General features: G+C 51.2%; 1 protein-coding gene across 1 annotated transcript in view; it reads left to right on the forward strand.

The window, feature by feature from the left end:
- Window positions 1–12391, forward strand: part of arih2 (ariadne homolog 2 (Drosophila)) — an 88749-nt gene that overhangs the window by 55177 nt on the left and 21181 nt on the right. The window contains exon 7 of the mRNA XM_038812260.1: window positions 9988–10097. Coding sequence (XP_038668188.1) covers window positions 9988–10097 — 110 coding nt within the window. The remainder of the gene's footprint in view (window positions 1–9987; window positions 10098–12391) is intronic.

Genomic DNA, 12391 nt, shown 5'->3' on the forward strand with positions numbered 1-12391 from the left:
GGCTCGTGGTGTACCTCGTGGGAGGGAGCGGCCATGGCGCCGTTACTAGGGCCCCCAGGCTTATGTTGCCACAGGACGCCCTCTCCATTCGTTTCCAAGCTGCCCCCTCCCCTTCCATCATCCACTTGCGCACCATCGACACATTAGCCGCCCAGTAATACCCCGAAAGGTTGGGTAATGCCAGCCCTCCACTCTCCCTACTCCGCTCCAAGAAGACCCTCCTCACCCTTGGGGTGCCATGCGCCCACACGTAGCTCATGATGCCGCTCGTCACCTTTTTGAAGAAGGCCCTAGGGAGGAAGATGGGCAAGCACTGAAATAAAAACAAAAACCTTGGGAGGACCGTCATTTTAACGGACTGCACTCTGCCCGCCAGCGACAGCGGCACCATGTCCCACCTTTTAAATTCCTCTTCCATCTGTTCCACTAGCCTAGAGAAGTTCAACTTGTGGAGAGTCCCCCAGTTCCTTGCCACCTGCACCCCCAAATATCTAAAACTCTTTCCTGCTCTCTTCAACGGGAGTCTCCCGATTCCCTCTTCCTGGTCCCCTGGGTGTATCACAAATACCTCACTCTTACCCAAGTTAACTTGTACCGCGAAAAGTCCCCGAATTCTGCTAGCAGTTCCATCACCTCCGGCATTCCCCCTTCTGGGTCTGCCACGTATAGCAGCAGGTCGTCCGCGTATAGCGATACCCGGTGCTCCTCCCCGCCCCTTGTCAGCCCTCTCCACCCCCCTGAGCCCCTCAGTGCCATCGCCAACGGTTCAATTGCCAGTGCGAAGAGCAGGGGGGACAAGGGGCACCCCTGTCTGGTCCCCCGGTGGAGCCCAAAATACTCCGATCTCCTACCATTCGTCACTACACTTGCCGTCGGGGCCGAATAGAGCAGCTTCACCCATTTAATAAATCCCTCCCCAAATCCAAACCGCTCCAGCGTCTCCCACAGGTACTTCCACTCCACCCTATCAAATGCTTTCTCCGCGTCCAATGCCACCACTATCTCCGCCTCCCCCTCCACTGCCGGCATCATGATGACGTTTAGCAGTCTCCGCACGTTCGTATTAAGCTGCCGCCCTTTCACAAAACCCGTCTGGTCCTCGTGTATCACCCCTGGCACACAATCCTCTATCCTGGTAGCCAGGATCTTTGCCAGCAGCTTGGCGTCCACATCCAGGAGCGAGATAGGCCTATATGACCCACACTGCACGGGGTCCTTATCCCGCTTCAAGATCAGAGAGATCAGTGCCTGCGACATTGTCGGGGGCAGAGCCCCCCCCTCCCATGCCTCGTTGAAGGCTCGCACCAGCACAGGGCCCACCAGATCCGCATATTTTTTGTAAAATTCCACCGGGAACCCGTCTGGCCCCGGCGCCTTCCCCGACTGCATATGCCCAATCCCCTTGACTAGCTCCTCTAGCCCTATCTGCGCCCCCAGCCCCTCTACCAGCTCCTCCTGGACCTTGGGGAACCTCAGTTTGTTCAAGAAGCCCTCCATCCCCCCATCCCTCGTCGGCGGCTCTGACCGATACAGCTCCTTATAGAAGTCTCTGAAAACCCCATTTACTTCTGGCCCCTTCTGCACTATGTTCCCACCCCTCTCCCTCACTCCCCCAATTTCTCTAGCCGCATCCCGCTTGCGGAGCTGATGCGCCAACATCCTACTCGCCTTCTCCCCATACTCATAAATCGCGCCCTGCGCCCTTCTCCACTGTGTCTCCGCCTTTCTGGTGGTCAACAGGTCAAACTTAGCCTGCAAACTACGCCGTTCCCCCAACAGCCCCTCCTCTGGTGCCTCCGCATATTTCCTATCCACGTCCAGCAGCTCCCCCACAAGCCTCTCCCTCTCCTGTCGCTCCCTCCTTTCCCTATGTGCCCGTATGGAGATCAGCTCCCCCCGGATCACCGCCTTCAAAGCCTCCCATACCATCCCCACCTGCACCTCCCCCGTGTCATTAATGTCCAGATATCTTTCAATGCTCTTCCGGACCCTCTTACACACCACCTCATCCGCCAGCAACCCCACATCCAGGCGCCACAGCGGACGCTGGTCTCGCACCTCCCCCATTTCCAAATCTACCCAGTGTGGCGCGTGGTCTGAGACCGCTATGGCCGAGTACTCCACTTCCCGTACTTTCGGGATCAGTCCCCTGCTCAATACAAAAAAGTCAATTCTAGAATAGACTCTGTGGACATGGGAGAAAAAGGAATACTCCCTCGCCCTCGGCCTCCCAAACCTCCAGGGGTCCACCCCTCCCATCTGCTCCATAAACCCCTTTAACACTTCTGCCGCTGCCGGCCTCCTACTCGTCCTTGAACTCGATCTGTCCAACACGGGGTCCAGCACTGTGTTGAAGTCCCCCCCCCCATGATCAGGCCCCCTGCCTCCAGGTCCGGAATGAGGCCCAGTAGGCGCCTCATGAAGCCAGCGTCGTCCCAGTTCGGGGCATACACGTTAACCATCACCACTTTCTCCCCCTGCAGCCTACCCTTCACCATGACATATCTACCCTCTTTATCCGCCACCACCTCCGCCGTCACGAACGACACCCTCTTCCCTACCAGGATCGCCACCCCTCGGTTCTTTACGTCCAGTCCTGAGTGGAACACTTGTCCCACCCACCCCCTTCTCAGGCGGACCTGGTCCGCCACCTTCAAATGGGTCTCTTGTAGCATTGCTGCATCCGCCTTCAGCCCCTTCAAATGCGAGATTACTCTCGTTCTCTTGACCGGCCCATTCAGCCCCCTCACATTCCAAGTGATCAGCCGGGTCGAAGGGCAGCCCGCCCCTTTCCCCCGCCGACTAGCCATATCCTGTCACCTGCTCGCCCCGAGTCAACCCTCCCTTTCCGACCCGCTCCCCATGGCGATAGCGCCCCCCCCCCCCCCCCCCCCCCCCCCCCCCCACCCCTCCAGTCCTCAACTTCTCCTCCCTGGCCTTTTCAGCAGCAACCCGGTGGCCCCCCCCCCCCCCCCCCCCCCCCCCCCCCCCCCAGGCTAGGACCCTTCCTAGCCGCGACGCACCCTCCATAGTACTTCCGTGAGTCAGCTGGTTTACGCTGACCCGGCTGCCCCTGCCACACTCCGGCTCCTCCCGGCGTGGGGGACGTCCCCCCCCCCTTACCACCCCTCCTTGACCCCGCTCCAGCGCGGGAAAGGGAGCCATTGCTGACCACGCCCCTTACTCCCACCCCCCTCCCTCCTCTGCCCCGTGCGTGGGAAACCAGAGGAAAGCCCGCGCTTTCGCCCTGCCCCTCCCCGCCCCTCCATCTTCAGTTCCACCCCCGTCCCCGATCTCCCACCGATAAATACAAAACAACCAAAAACCCCACAAGAAACACATACCCCCGGCCCGCCCCCCCCCCCCCCACCCCCCCCCCCACCCCGCCCTCCCACCATAACATTATAAATAACAGGAAAAAGAGAGAAAAAACTGGTATAGAGAACAAAAAGGGTCCAAAAATTCGGCCAAGTGAAAATCCAACCAACAGAAAGCCACGTGTCCAGCTCAAAGTACCAGAGCGGCAACGACCGCCAAGTATCCCCTGGTTCTAGTTCGAGTCCAGCTTTTCTTCCTGGACAAAGGCCCACGCCTCCTCCGGGGACTCGAAATAGTGGTGCTGGTCCTTATAGGTCACCCACAAGCGCGCTGGCTGCAGCATCCCGAATCTAATTCTCTTGGCATGCAGCACCGCCTTCGTCCGGTTGAACCGGGCCCGCCGCTTTGCCACCTCCGCACTCCAGTCCTGAAAGATCCTCACCGTCGAGTTCTCCCATTTGCTGCTCCTCTCTCTCTTGGCCCACCTCAGCACCCTCTCCCGGTCACTGAATCGCTGGAACCGAACCAGCACCGCCCTCGGGGGTTCGTTTGCTCTTGGCTTCCTGGCCATTACTCTGTAGGCCTCCTCCAATTCCAGGGGCGAAGGGACGGCCCCTGCCCCCATCAGTGAGCCCAGCATTTCTGCCACATACCCCTGGAGGTCCGACCCCTCCAGCCCTTCTGCCAGGCCCAGGATCCTCAGGTTTTTCCGCTTCATGCGGGTATCCATCTCCTCCAATCGGTTTTGCCATCTCAGGTGGAGTGCCTCGTGCACCTCCACCTTTCCCACGAGGACCGTGGCCTCCTCCTCCCTCACAGTCATCTCCTGCTGCAGCTCCCGAATTGACGCCTCTTGGGTCGCCTGTGCCCCCATCAGCCTGGTGGTCGTCGCGTTCATCGACTCCAGCAGCTCCACTTTCAGCTCCGTGAAGAAGCGCAGGAGAGCGGCCTGCTGCTCCTCCGCCCATTTCCTCCAGTCCTCGGGTGCGCCGCCGGCCGCCATTTTGGATTTCTTCCCCCGCTTTTTTCGGGGAGCTGCTGCCGCTTTTTTTCCTGCCCCACTTCGGGTGACGACCATAAATTTGACGGGGTTCTCCTCTGGGAACCTTCCCCCACCGGGAATTGCCGTTCCAGCGCCGTTAGGGGCCCTCCAATCGGCCCGAAAACACCTTCCTAACAGGAGCAGCCAAACGTGCGACTTAGCTGGTCATAGCCGCAACCGGAAGTCGGTTTATGTGTTGATTAACAGCAGCCAATCATCTCCCACAGATTTTTATTTTTTAAGAATAAATTTCCAGTACCCAATTCTTTTTTTCTCCCCAATTAGGTAGCCAATCCACCTACACATCTTTTGGGTTGTGGGGGTGAGACCCATGCAGGGGAGAATGTGCAAACTACAAGGATAGTGACCCGGGGCTGGGATTGAACCCGGGTTCTCGATGCAGTGCTAACCACTGTGCCGCCCCATCATCTCCTACAGATGATCAGTTTTCCATTACTGGCAGCCTCGCTACGTGACGCCTAGGCAGACGTTATGCTTTATTAATTAACTTACTAAAGAGAGTACCTTCCAAACCCATACCCTCGAAGGACAAGGGCAGCAAATGCATGGGGACACCACTACCTGGAAGTTCTCCCCAAGACGCACACCATCCTGACTTGGACATTTCTCCTATTTTTTACGTACAGGACATACCTGGGCAATTTTCCACATTACCGAATAGATGCCAATGTTGTAGCTGTATTGGATCAGCTTGGTCAGGAGCATGGCAAATTCTGGAGCATAAGTCTTCAGTGCTATTGCGGAAATATTGTCAGGGCCCATAGCCTTTGCAGTATCCAGTGCCTTCAGTCGTTTCTTGATATCATGTGGAGTGAATTGAATTGGCTGAAGACTGGCATCTCTGATACTGGAGACCTCCCGAGGAGGCTGAGATGGAGCATCCATTCAACACTTCCGACGGAATATTATTGCAAATGCATCATCTGTATTTTTTGCACTGATGAGCCGGGCTACCCCATCATTGAGGATGGGAATATTTATGGAGCCACCTCCTCCAGTGAGTTGTTTAATTGTCAGCACCATTCACGACCGTATATGACAGGACTGCAGAACATGAATCTGATCTGTTGGTTGTGGGAATGCTTAGCTTTGTCTATTCACTTGCTACTTACACTGTTTGACACAAGTAGTCCCCTGTTGTAGGTTCATCAGGTTGACACCTCATTTATCGTTATACCTGGTGCTTCTCCTGGCATGCCTCCTTCAATAAATCAGGATTGATTCCTTGGCTTGGTGGTAGTGGTAAAATTAGGGATATGCCGGGCTGTAAGGTTACTGATTATGGTTGGGAACAATTCTGCTGCTGCTGATGGCCCACAACGCCTCATGGATGCGCAGTCTTGAATTGCTAGATCTGTTCTGAATCTATCCCATTTAGCATGACGGTGGTGCCACACAACATGACGGTGGGTATCCTCAATGTGAAGACGGCACTTTGTCACTCCTAATGCTGTTGACGTGGGCAGATGCATTTGTGTCGGGCAAATTGGTGAGAATGAGATCAAGTATGTTTTTTTTCCCTTGGTATCCTCACCACTTGTCGCAGACCCAGTCTATCAGATATGTCCTTTGGGACTCTGTCTCCCCAGTCTCTGGTAGTGCAACTGAGACACTCTTGTTGATGGACATTGAAGTCTGCCACCCAGAGTACAGTCTGTTGCCTTGCAACCCTCTACTTCCCCTAAGTAGTGTTCAACATAGAGGGATACCGATTCATCAGCTGAGGAGGAGCGTGGGATACCTGGTCATGCTTGTCCATGGAGTCCAGAGTCGATGGTGAGGACTCACAGGGCAACTCCCTCCTGACTATTCTACAGGACATGGTAGAATAGACTGGACATGGACCAGGGATGGTGTTGCTGGTGTCTGGGACATTGTTATGATTCATTCAATCTGACTGTCAGACTCTTGCTTGACTAATCTTTGGGACAGCCCAGCCAATTTTGGCACAAGCTCCAGATGTTAGTTAGCAGTTTGCTGTTGTCGATGCCTGTTAGTCTGTCTGGTTTCATTCCTGCAAGTCCTTATAGTGGTTTGATACAACTGAGTAGCTTGGGAGGCCATTTCAGAGTGTCAACCGCATTGCCATGGGTCTGGAGTCCAGGGATGGATGGTCGATTTCCTTCCCTGTAGGGAATTGATGAACCAGGTGGGTTTTTATTATAATCGGCAATGATTTCACGGTCATTATTAGACTTCTAATTCCACATTTTCCTTTATTGATTGAATATTGGAGGTCAATCATCTCAGCTCCAGGACATCGCTGCAGGAGTTCATCAGGGTAGTGTCCTCGGCCCAACCATCTTCAGCTGTTCATCATAAGGTTGAAAGTGGGGATGCTTGCTATTCATTGCACAATATTCAGCACCATTCACGAGTCAGCCAGTGTCCATATGTGACAAGATCTGGACAATATTTCAGCTTGGTTGATAAGTGGCAAGTAATATTTGCACCACCCAAGTATCAGCAGTGGCTAACTCCATCATCAGAGAATGTGACCATCTCACCATGACATTGTGACATTCCCATTGCTGTACCCTCCATTACCAACAGTGAGAGTTAGCATTGACCAGAAACTGCCCAGTCTTATAAATACTGTCGATGCAACAGCAGGTTAGAGGTTGGGAATTCTGCAGAGTAACTTACATTCCTGATTCTCCAAAGCCTGTCCTCTGGCTACAAGGCAGAAGCCAGGAGTGTGATGGAATACTGTCCATTTGCCGGATGAGTACAGCTCCAACAACACTCAAGCTTGAAGTCATCCCGGATAAAGCAGTCCACTTGATTGGCACCCCCTCCACCATCTTAAACATTCACTTCTTCCACTAGTGACGTGCGATGACACTGTGTGCCATGTACAAGATGCACTGCAGCAACTCAGCAGCACCTGCCAAACCCATGACCTCTACCACCTAGAAGGACATGGGAAGCAACTGCATGGGGGGATGCCCATCTGCAAGTTCCTCTCTTGAGCCACGCACCATCCTGACGTGGAACTACCTCTCTGTTCCTTCATCGTCACCGGGTCAAAATCCTGGAACTCCCTTCCGAACAGCACTAGGTGTATCTACAGCACACGGACTGCAGCAGTTTAAGAAGGGAGCACATCACATGCATCGAAAGTAGAACCAGGAGAAGGTCATTCGGCCCTTCGAGCTTACCCGCCATTCATTATGGTCATGATTGATCATCAAGTTCGAAGGGCGGCAGTGGTTAGCACTGGGACTGCGTCGCTGAGGACCAGGGTTCGAATCCCGGCCCTGGACCACTGTCCACGTGGAGTTTGCACATTCTCCCCGTGTCTGCGTGGGTTTCACCCCCACAACCCAAAGATGTGCAGGTTAGGTGGATTGGCCACGCTAAATTGCCCCTTAATTGGAAAACAAATAATTGGGTACTCTAAATTTATTTTTAAAAAATAGTTGATCATCAAGTTCAATACCTTGATCCCGCCTTCCCCCATATCCCTTGATTCCTTTAGCCGCAAGAACTATATCGAATTCCTTCTTGAAATAATGCAATGTTTTGGCCTCAACAACTTTCTGTAGTAGTGAATCCCATAGATTCACCACCCTCTGGGTGAAGAAACTTCTCACCTCAGTCCTAAAATGTTTACACCATGTCCTCAAACTATGACCCCCTGGTTCTGGACTCCCCACCATCGGGAACATTCTTTCTGTATCAATCCTGTTAGAATTTAATAAGTTTCTATGAGATCCCCTCTCACTCTTCTAAACTCCAATGAATATAATCCTGACCGACTTGGTCTCTCCTCATATGGCAGTCCTGCCATCCCAGGAGCCAGCCTGATAAACCTTCGCTGCACACCCTCCATAGCAAGAACACCCTTCTTCAGGTAAGGAGACCAAACCTGCACAAAATACTCCAGATGTAGCCTCACCAATGTCTGACACAATTGCAGTAAAACATCCCTATTCCTTGGTGTTCGTGGTATTAGCCAGGTCAGTGGAGGAGGAGATGGACCCGGACCCTTTGGTGGCGATATTTGGGGTTTCAGAGAAGCCGGAGCTCATGGAGAGGAGGAAGGCCGATGTCTTGGCCTTCGCCTCTCTGATTGCACGGCGATGAATTCTGCTGGAGTGGTGTTCGGCATCGCCACCGGGGGTAGCAGCATGTTTGGGTGACCTGTATGACTTCCTGTGGTTCGAGAAGATAAAGTATGAATTAAGGGGCTCAGCAGGGGAGTTTGAGAAAAGGTGGGGGATGTTTGTGACCGTGTTTGAGGAGCTGTTTGTCGCAGCGGGGTGGGGGTTTATGGGGAAGGGGGGTGAAAAAGGGGGGAAAAAAAATAAAAAAAGCTATCAGTATGTCCTGCAGAACCCCATTAATACAGGCGCTTATTGATGTAATTTTGCTGACAGAGCTGCTTTTCCATGGTATGTCGGTGTTTGCTGTAAATCAATTTAAAAAATACTCAGTAGCTTTGCAAAACTTATAAAATTACAGCAATTATGCAAAGACTTTCTAAAATACATTTAAAATCGATGCTTGAAAATGATTGGTGTGGGCAGCATGGCGGCGCAGTGGTTCGTACTGCTGCCTCACGGGAGCTGAGGTCCCAGGTTTGATCCCGGCTCTGGGTCACTGTCCGTGTGGAGCGCAGGTTCAATTCCCATACCGGCCTCCCCGATCAGGCGCCGAAATGTGGCAACTAGGGGCATTTCACAATAAATTCTGAAACCTACTTGTGACAATAAGCGATTATTATTATTACTGTATCACTGGCTGAAGGGCCATATGTTTTTCTTCTCCTTTGTCAATTTTGAGTGTGGTGCTAAGACCAAGTCATGTCATGAACGAGTGTCACAGAATTCAGCATTAAACCATGTCGGGTTGATGTACTTAGATTATTTGATTAATGCCTATAACTGAACTGCAAACTAGTTGTAAATGATTTTCAAAATTAAACTTTCCTGCAAGACAGGTTGTAGGTGTTTTAAAAAATGCAAATTATGCTGCTATGGGCGACTATTTAGAATGGCTGCACAAACATTTTTCAGTTTGGAGAGGGCTGTCACTGGTGTACAATGGGGAACCGCGCATGATCAAAATGTCTTTCTTCTGAATCTGACTGGTGAACATTGTTGTGCTCCTTGAGGTTTGACTTCTGGAGGTTTTGTGTTTGCAAGAGAGAGGTAAGATGGCCTGGTTCGTGCTGTTCTTTTGGATGCCATTGCCATAGCTAAGTAAAGGTTAAGGATTTATCGCACGTCATGGAGTTCTGCCAACATCTATGTTAAATTTGTTTCTTTGGCAATTTTGATTACAAAATGATTGCTGCATTTCCCTCTACAGGAAGTCACTGCACTTGAAGGTTACAAATTGCATAGAAAGCCCTTTGGGATGTTTGAAAGATGTGCTGAGATGCTGCATTAATATAAGTTGCCTCTTTCTTCCCTTCAGTGAACTCCGCGAGATCTGGTTTGTATCAGGTTTATCAAAGCGACACCACTTGTGCCACTGATTACATTCTTGAGAAGTGTCCTGGGTCACTTTCCTGTTTTAAAAATGCAAGATGCTGTTGTGAAATCCAAAAGGCACATCTTTCTCTTTGCTAACTGTTGCTTTGGTTGTTCTTAAACTAGAGCCACTATCAGTTGCAGCTGTGTCCCGGTGCTGACTGTCCCATGGTGATTCAGGTACAGGAACCCAAGGCTCGGCGTGTGCAGTGCAGCCGCTGTAATGAAGTCTTCTGGTACGTATCTGATGTTGAAATGTAACCCTTGGACAAAGATTGATGTCCCTGATAAACATGAAACCAAGGCCCTGTTGCCTGCTTCATGTGTGGGTTGATGTTGAAAGTCTCTATGATTTAAAGAGCAGTAGAGAATTTTCCAGGTGTTTCTGGTAAAAAAAAATCTCCCCCGCCCCCCCCCCCCCCCCCCCTCCCCCCAAACCAATAACGTCAAAATGCATTCCAATTTCTTGCTGTTTGTTGGAACTATGTGGATAAAGTATTTTGCACTTGTCCAGATAAATCACTGTACTTCAAAAGTTGTTAACCTAATGTGAATCACTTTGCGATGTTTGAATAAGCAGTAAAACAAATATAATGCACTTAATCCTTTGAATGTGCTTGGCAATAATTAATTTCACATGAGAATACCCATCACCCCTGCAGCGGGGGGGGGGTTGGCGCTGCCAAGCTTGCTTCATTATTATTGGGCGGCGAATGTGGCCAAGGTGTGGCGGTGGTGGGAAGGAGAAGGGGTAGAGTAGGTTCGGCAGGAGGAGGAATCTTGTGAGTAGTCTAATTTGAGGGCAATGGTGACGGCAGCATTGCCAATGGCTCCAAGTATGTATTCAGGGAGCCCAGTGGTGCAGTCCACGGTGAAGATATGGAATCAGCTGAGGAAGCATTTTAGGGTGGAAGGGATGGAGCTAAGGGAGAGGGTAGAGCTGCTGAGGCGTAGTGCGTTCAGGTTTCTACAGGTTAGGGACTTTGCACGAAAGGTCTGGAAGGGGCTCCCTAGATTGCTGGGATACACCCTGCTGGAGAGACTGCTGCTTCCGGATGTGGAAGGGGAGGGAAGAATTGGGGATATATGTAAGTGGCTGGGGGAGCAGGGAGGCGAGTGGGTGGTGACGATCAAGGAGAAATGGGAAGCGGAGTTGGGAATGGAGATCAATTGGGGAGTTTGGAGTGAGCACTGTGAAGGGTAAACGGGACCTCCTCTTGTACAAGGATGAGCCTGATACAGTTTAAGGTGGTGCACAGGGTGCATATGTCTCGGGTGAGAATGAGTGGGTTCTTTCGGGGGTAGCAGATGAGTGTGAGAGGTGTGGACGGGGGCTAGCGAATCATGTGCCCATGTTTTGGGGTTGTGAAAAATTGGGAAGATTCTGGGCGGGAGTGTTCGCGGTCTTAGCCAGGATAGTGGAGGAGGGAGTGGACCCGGTCCCTTTGGTGGCGATATTTGGGTTTCAGAGAAGCCGGAGCTCATGGAGAGGAGGAAGGCCGATGTCTTGGCCTTCGCCTCTCTGATTGCACAGTGACAAATTTTTCTGGAGTGGCGGTCGGCATCGCCACCGGGGGTAGCAGCATGGTTGGGTGACCTGTATGACTTCCTGCAGTTACAGAAGATAAAGTATGAGTTAAGGGGCTCAGCAGGGGAGTTTGAGAAAAGGTGGGGGATGTTTGTTACGGTGTTTGAGGAGCTGTTTGTCGCAGGGGGGTGGGGGGTTGAAAAAGGAGAAAAATCTGTACAAACTGTATAGTTGATTGTTGGGAAGAATGTTTCCCGGGGTGTTTATTTACTGTAACCTACTTTAATACAAGTTTGAATAAAATGTGTTTTAAAAAAAGAGAATACCCATCACTATTCAAAGTTCCTCCCGTGTATTTATTTTTGATCCTTATGTGATACCGATGTATGAATATTTTTTTTAAACTCCACATATGAGGGCAGCACGGTGGCCTAGTGGTTAGCACAACAGCCTCACGGCGCTGAGGTCCCAGGTTCGATCCCGGTTCTGGGTCACTGTCCGTGTGGAGTTTGCACATTCTCCCCGTGTCTGCGTGGGTTTCGCCCCCACAACCCAAAAATGTGCAGAGTAGGTGGATTGGCCACGCTAAATTGCCCCTTAATTGAAAAAAATAATTGGGTAGTCTAAATTTTAAAAAAAACAAACAAAAAAAAAAAAACTCCACATATGGAGCTGTAGCTTACGTTAATAAATTCTGCAAACTATACGGTGCTCTGAATAATGTGGCTTTGGTCAGTTTTATACCTCCATTATCCTGGTTCTGGTTGTTTCCAGACGATTGAATCAATGAAAGGCTTTGATAGGGGAGACATGAAGAATATATATCGCCTTGCAGGTGAGACTAGAACTAGGGACCTTAAGTACTAGATAGTCAGAATAAACCACACAAGAAATTCAGGATAAACCTCTTCACCCAGTGTGGTTCGAATGTGGGCCTCACGAACACGAGCAGCAATTGAGATGGATAACACATGCATTTATGGGGGAGTTAGGCCAGCACGC

This window comes from Scyliorhinus canicula, chromosome 11, assembly GCF_902713615.1.
Source record: "Scyliorhinus canicula chromosome 11, sScyCan1.1, whole genome shotgun sequence".
Lineage (NCBI taxonomy): Eukaryota > Metazoa > Chordata > Chondrichthyes > Carcharhiniformes > Scyliorhinidae > Scyliorhinus > Scyliorhinus canicula.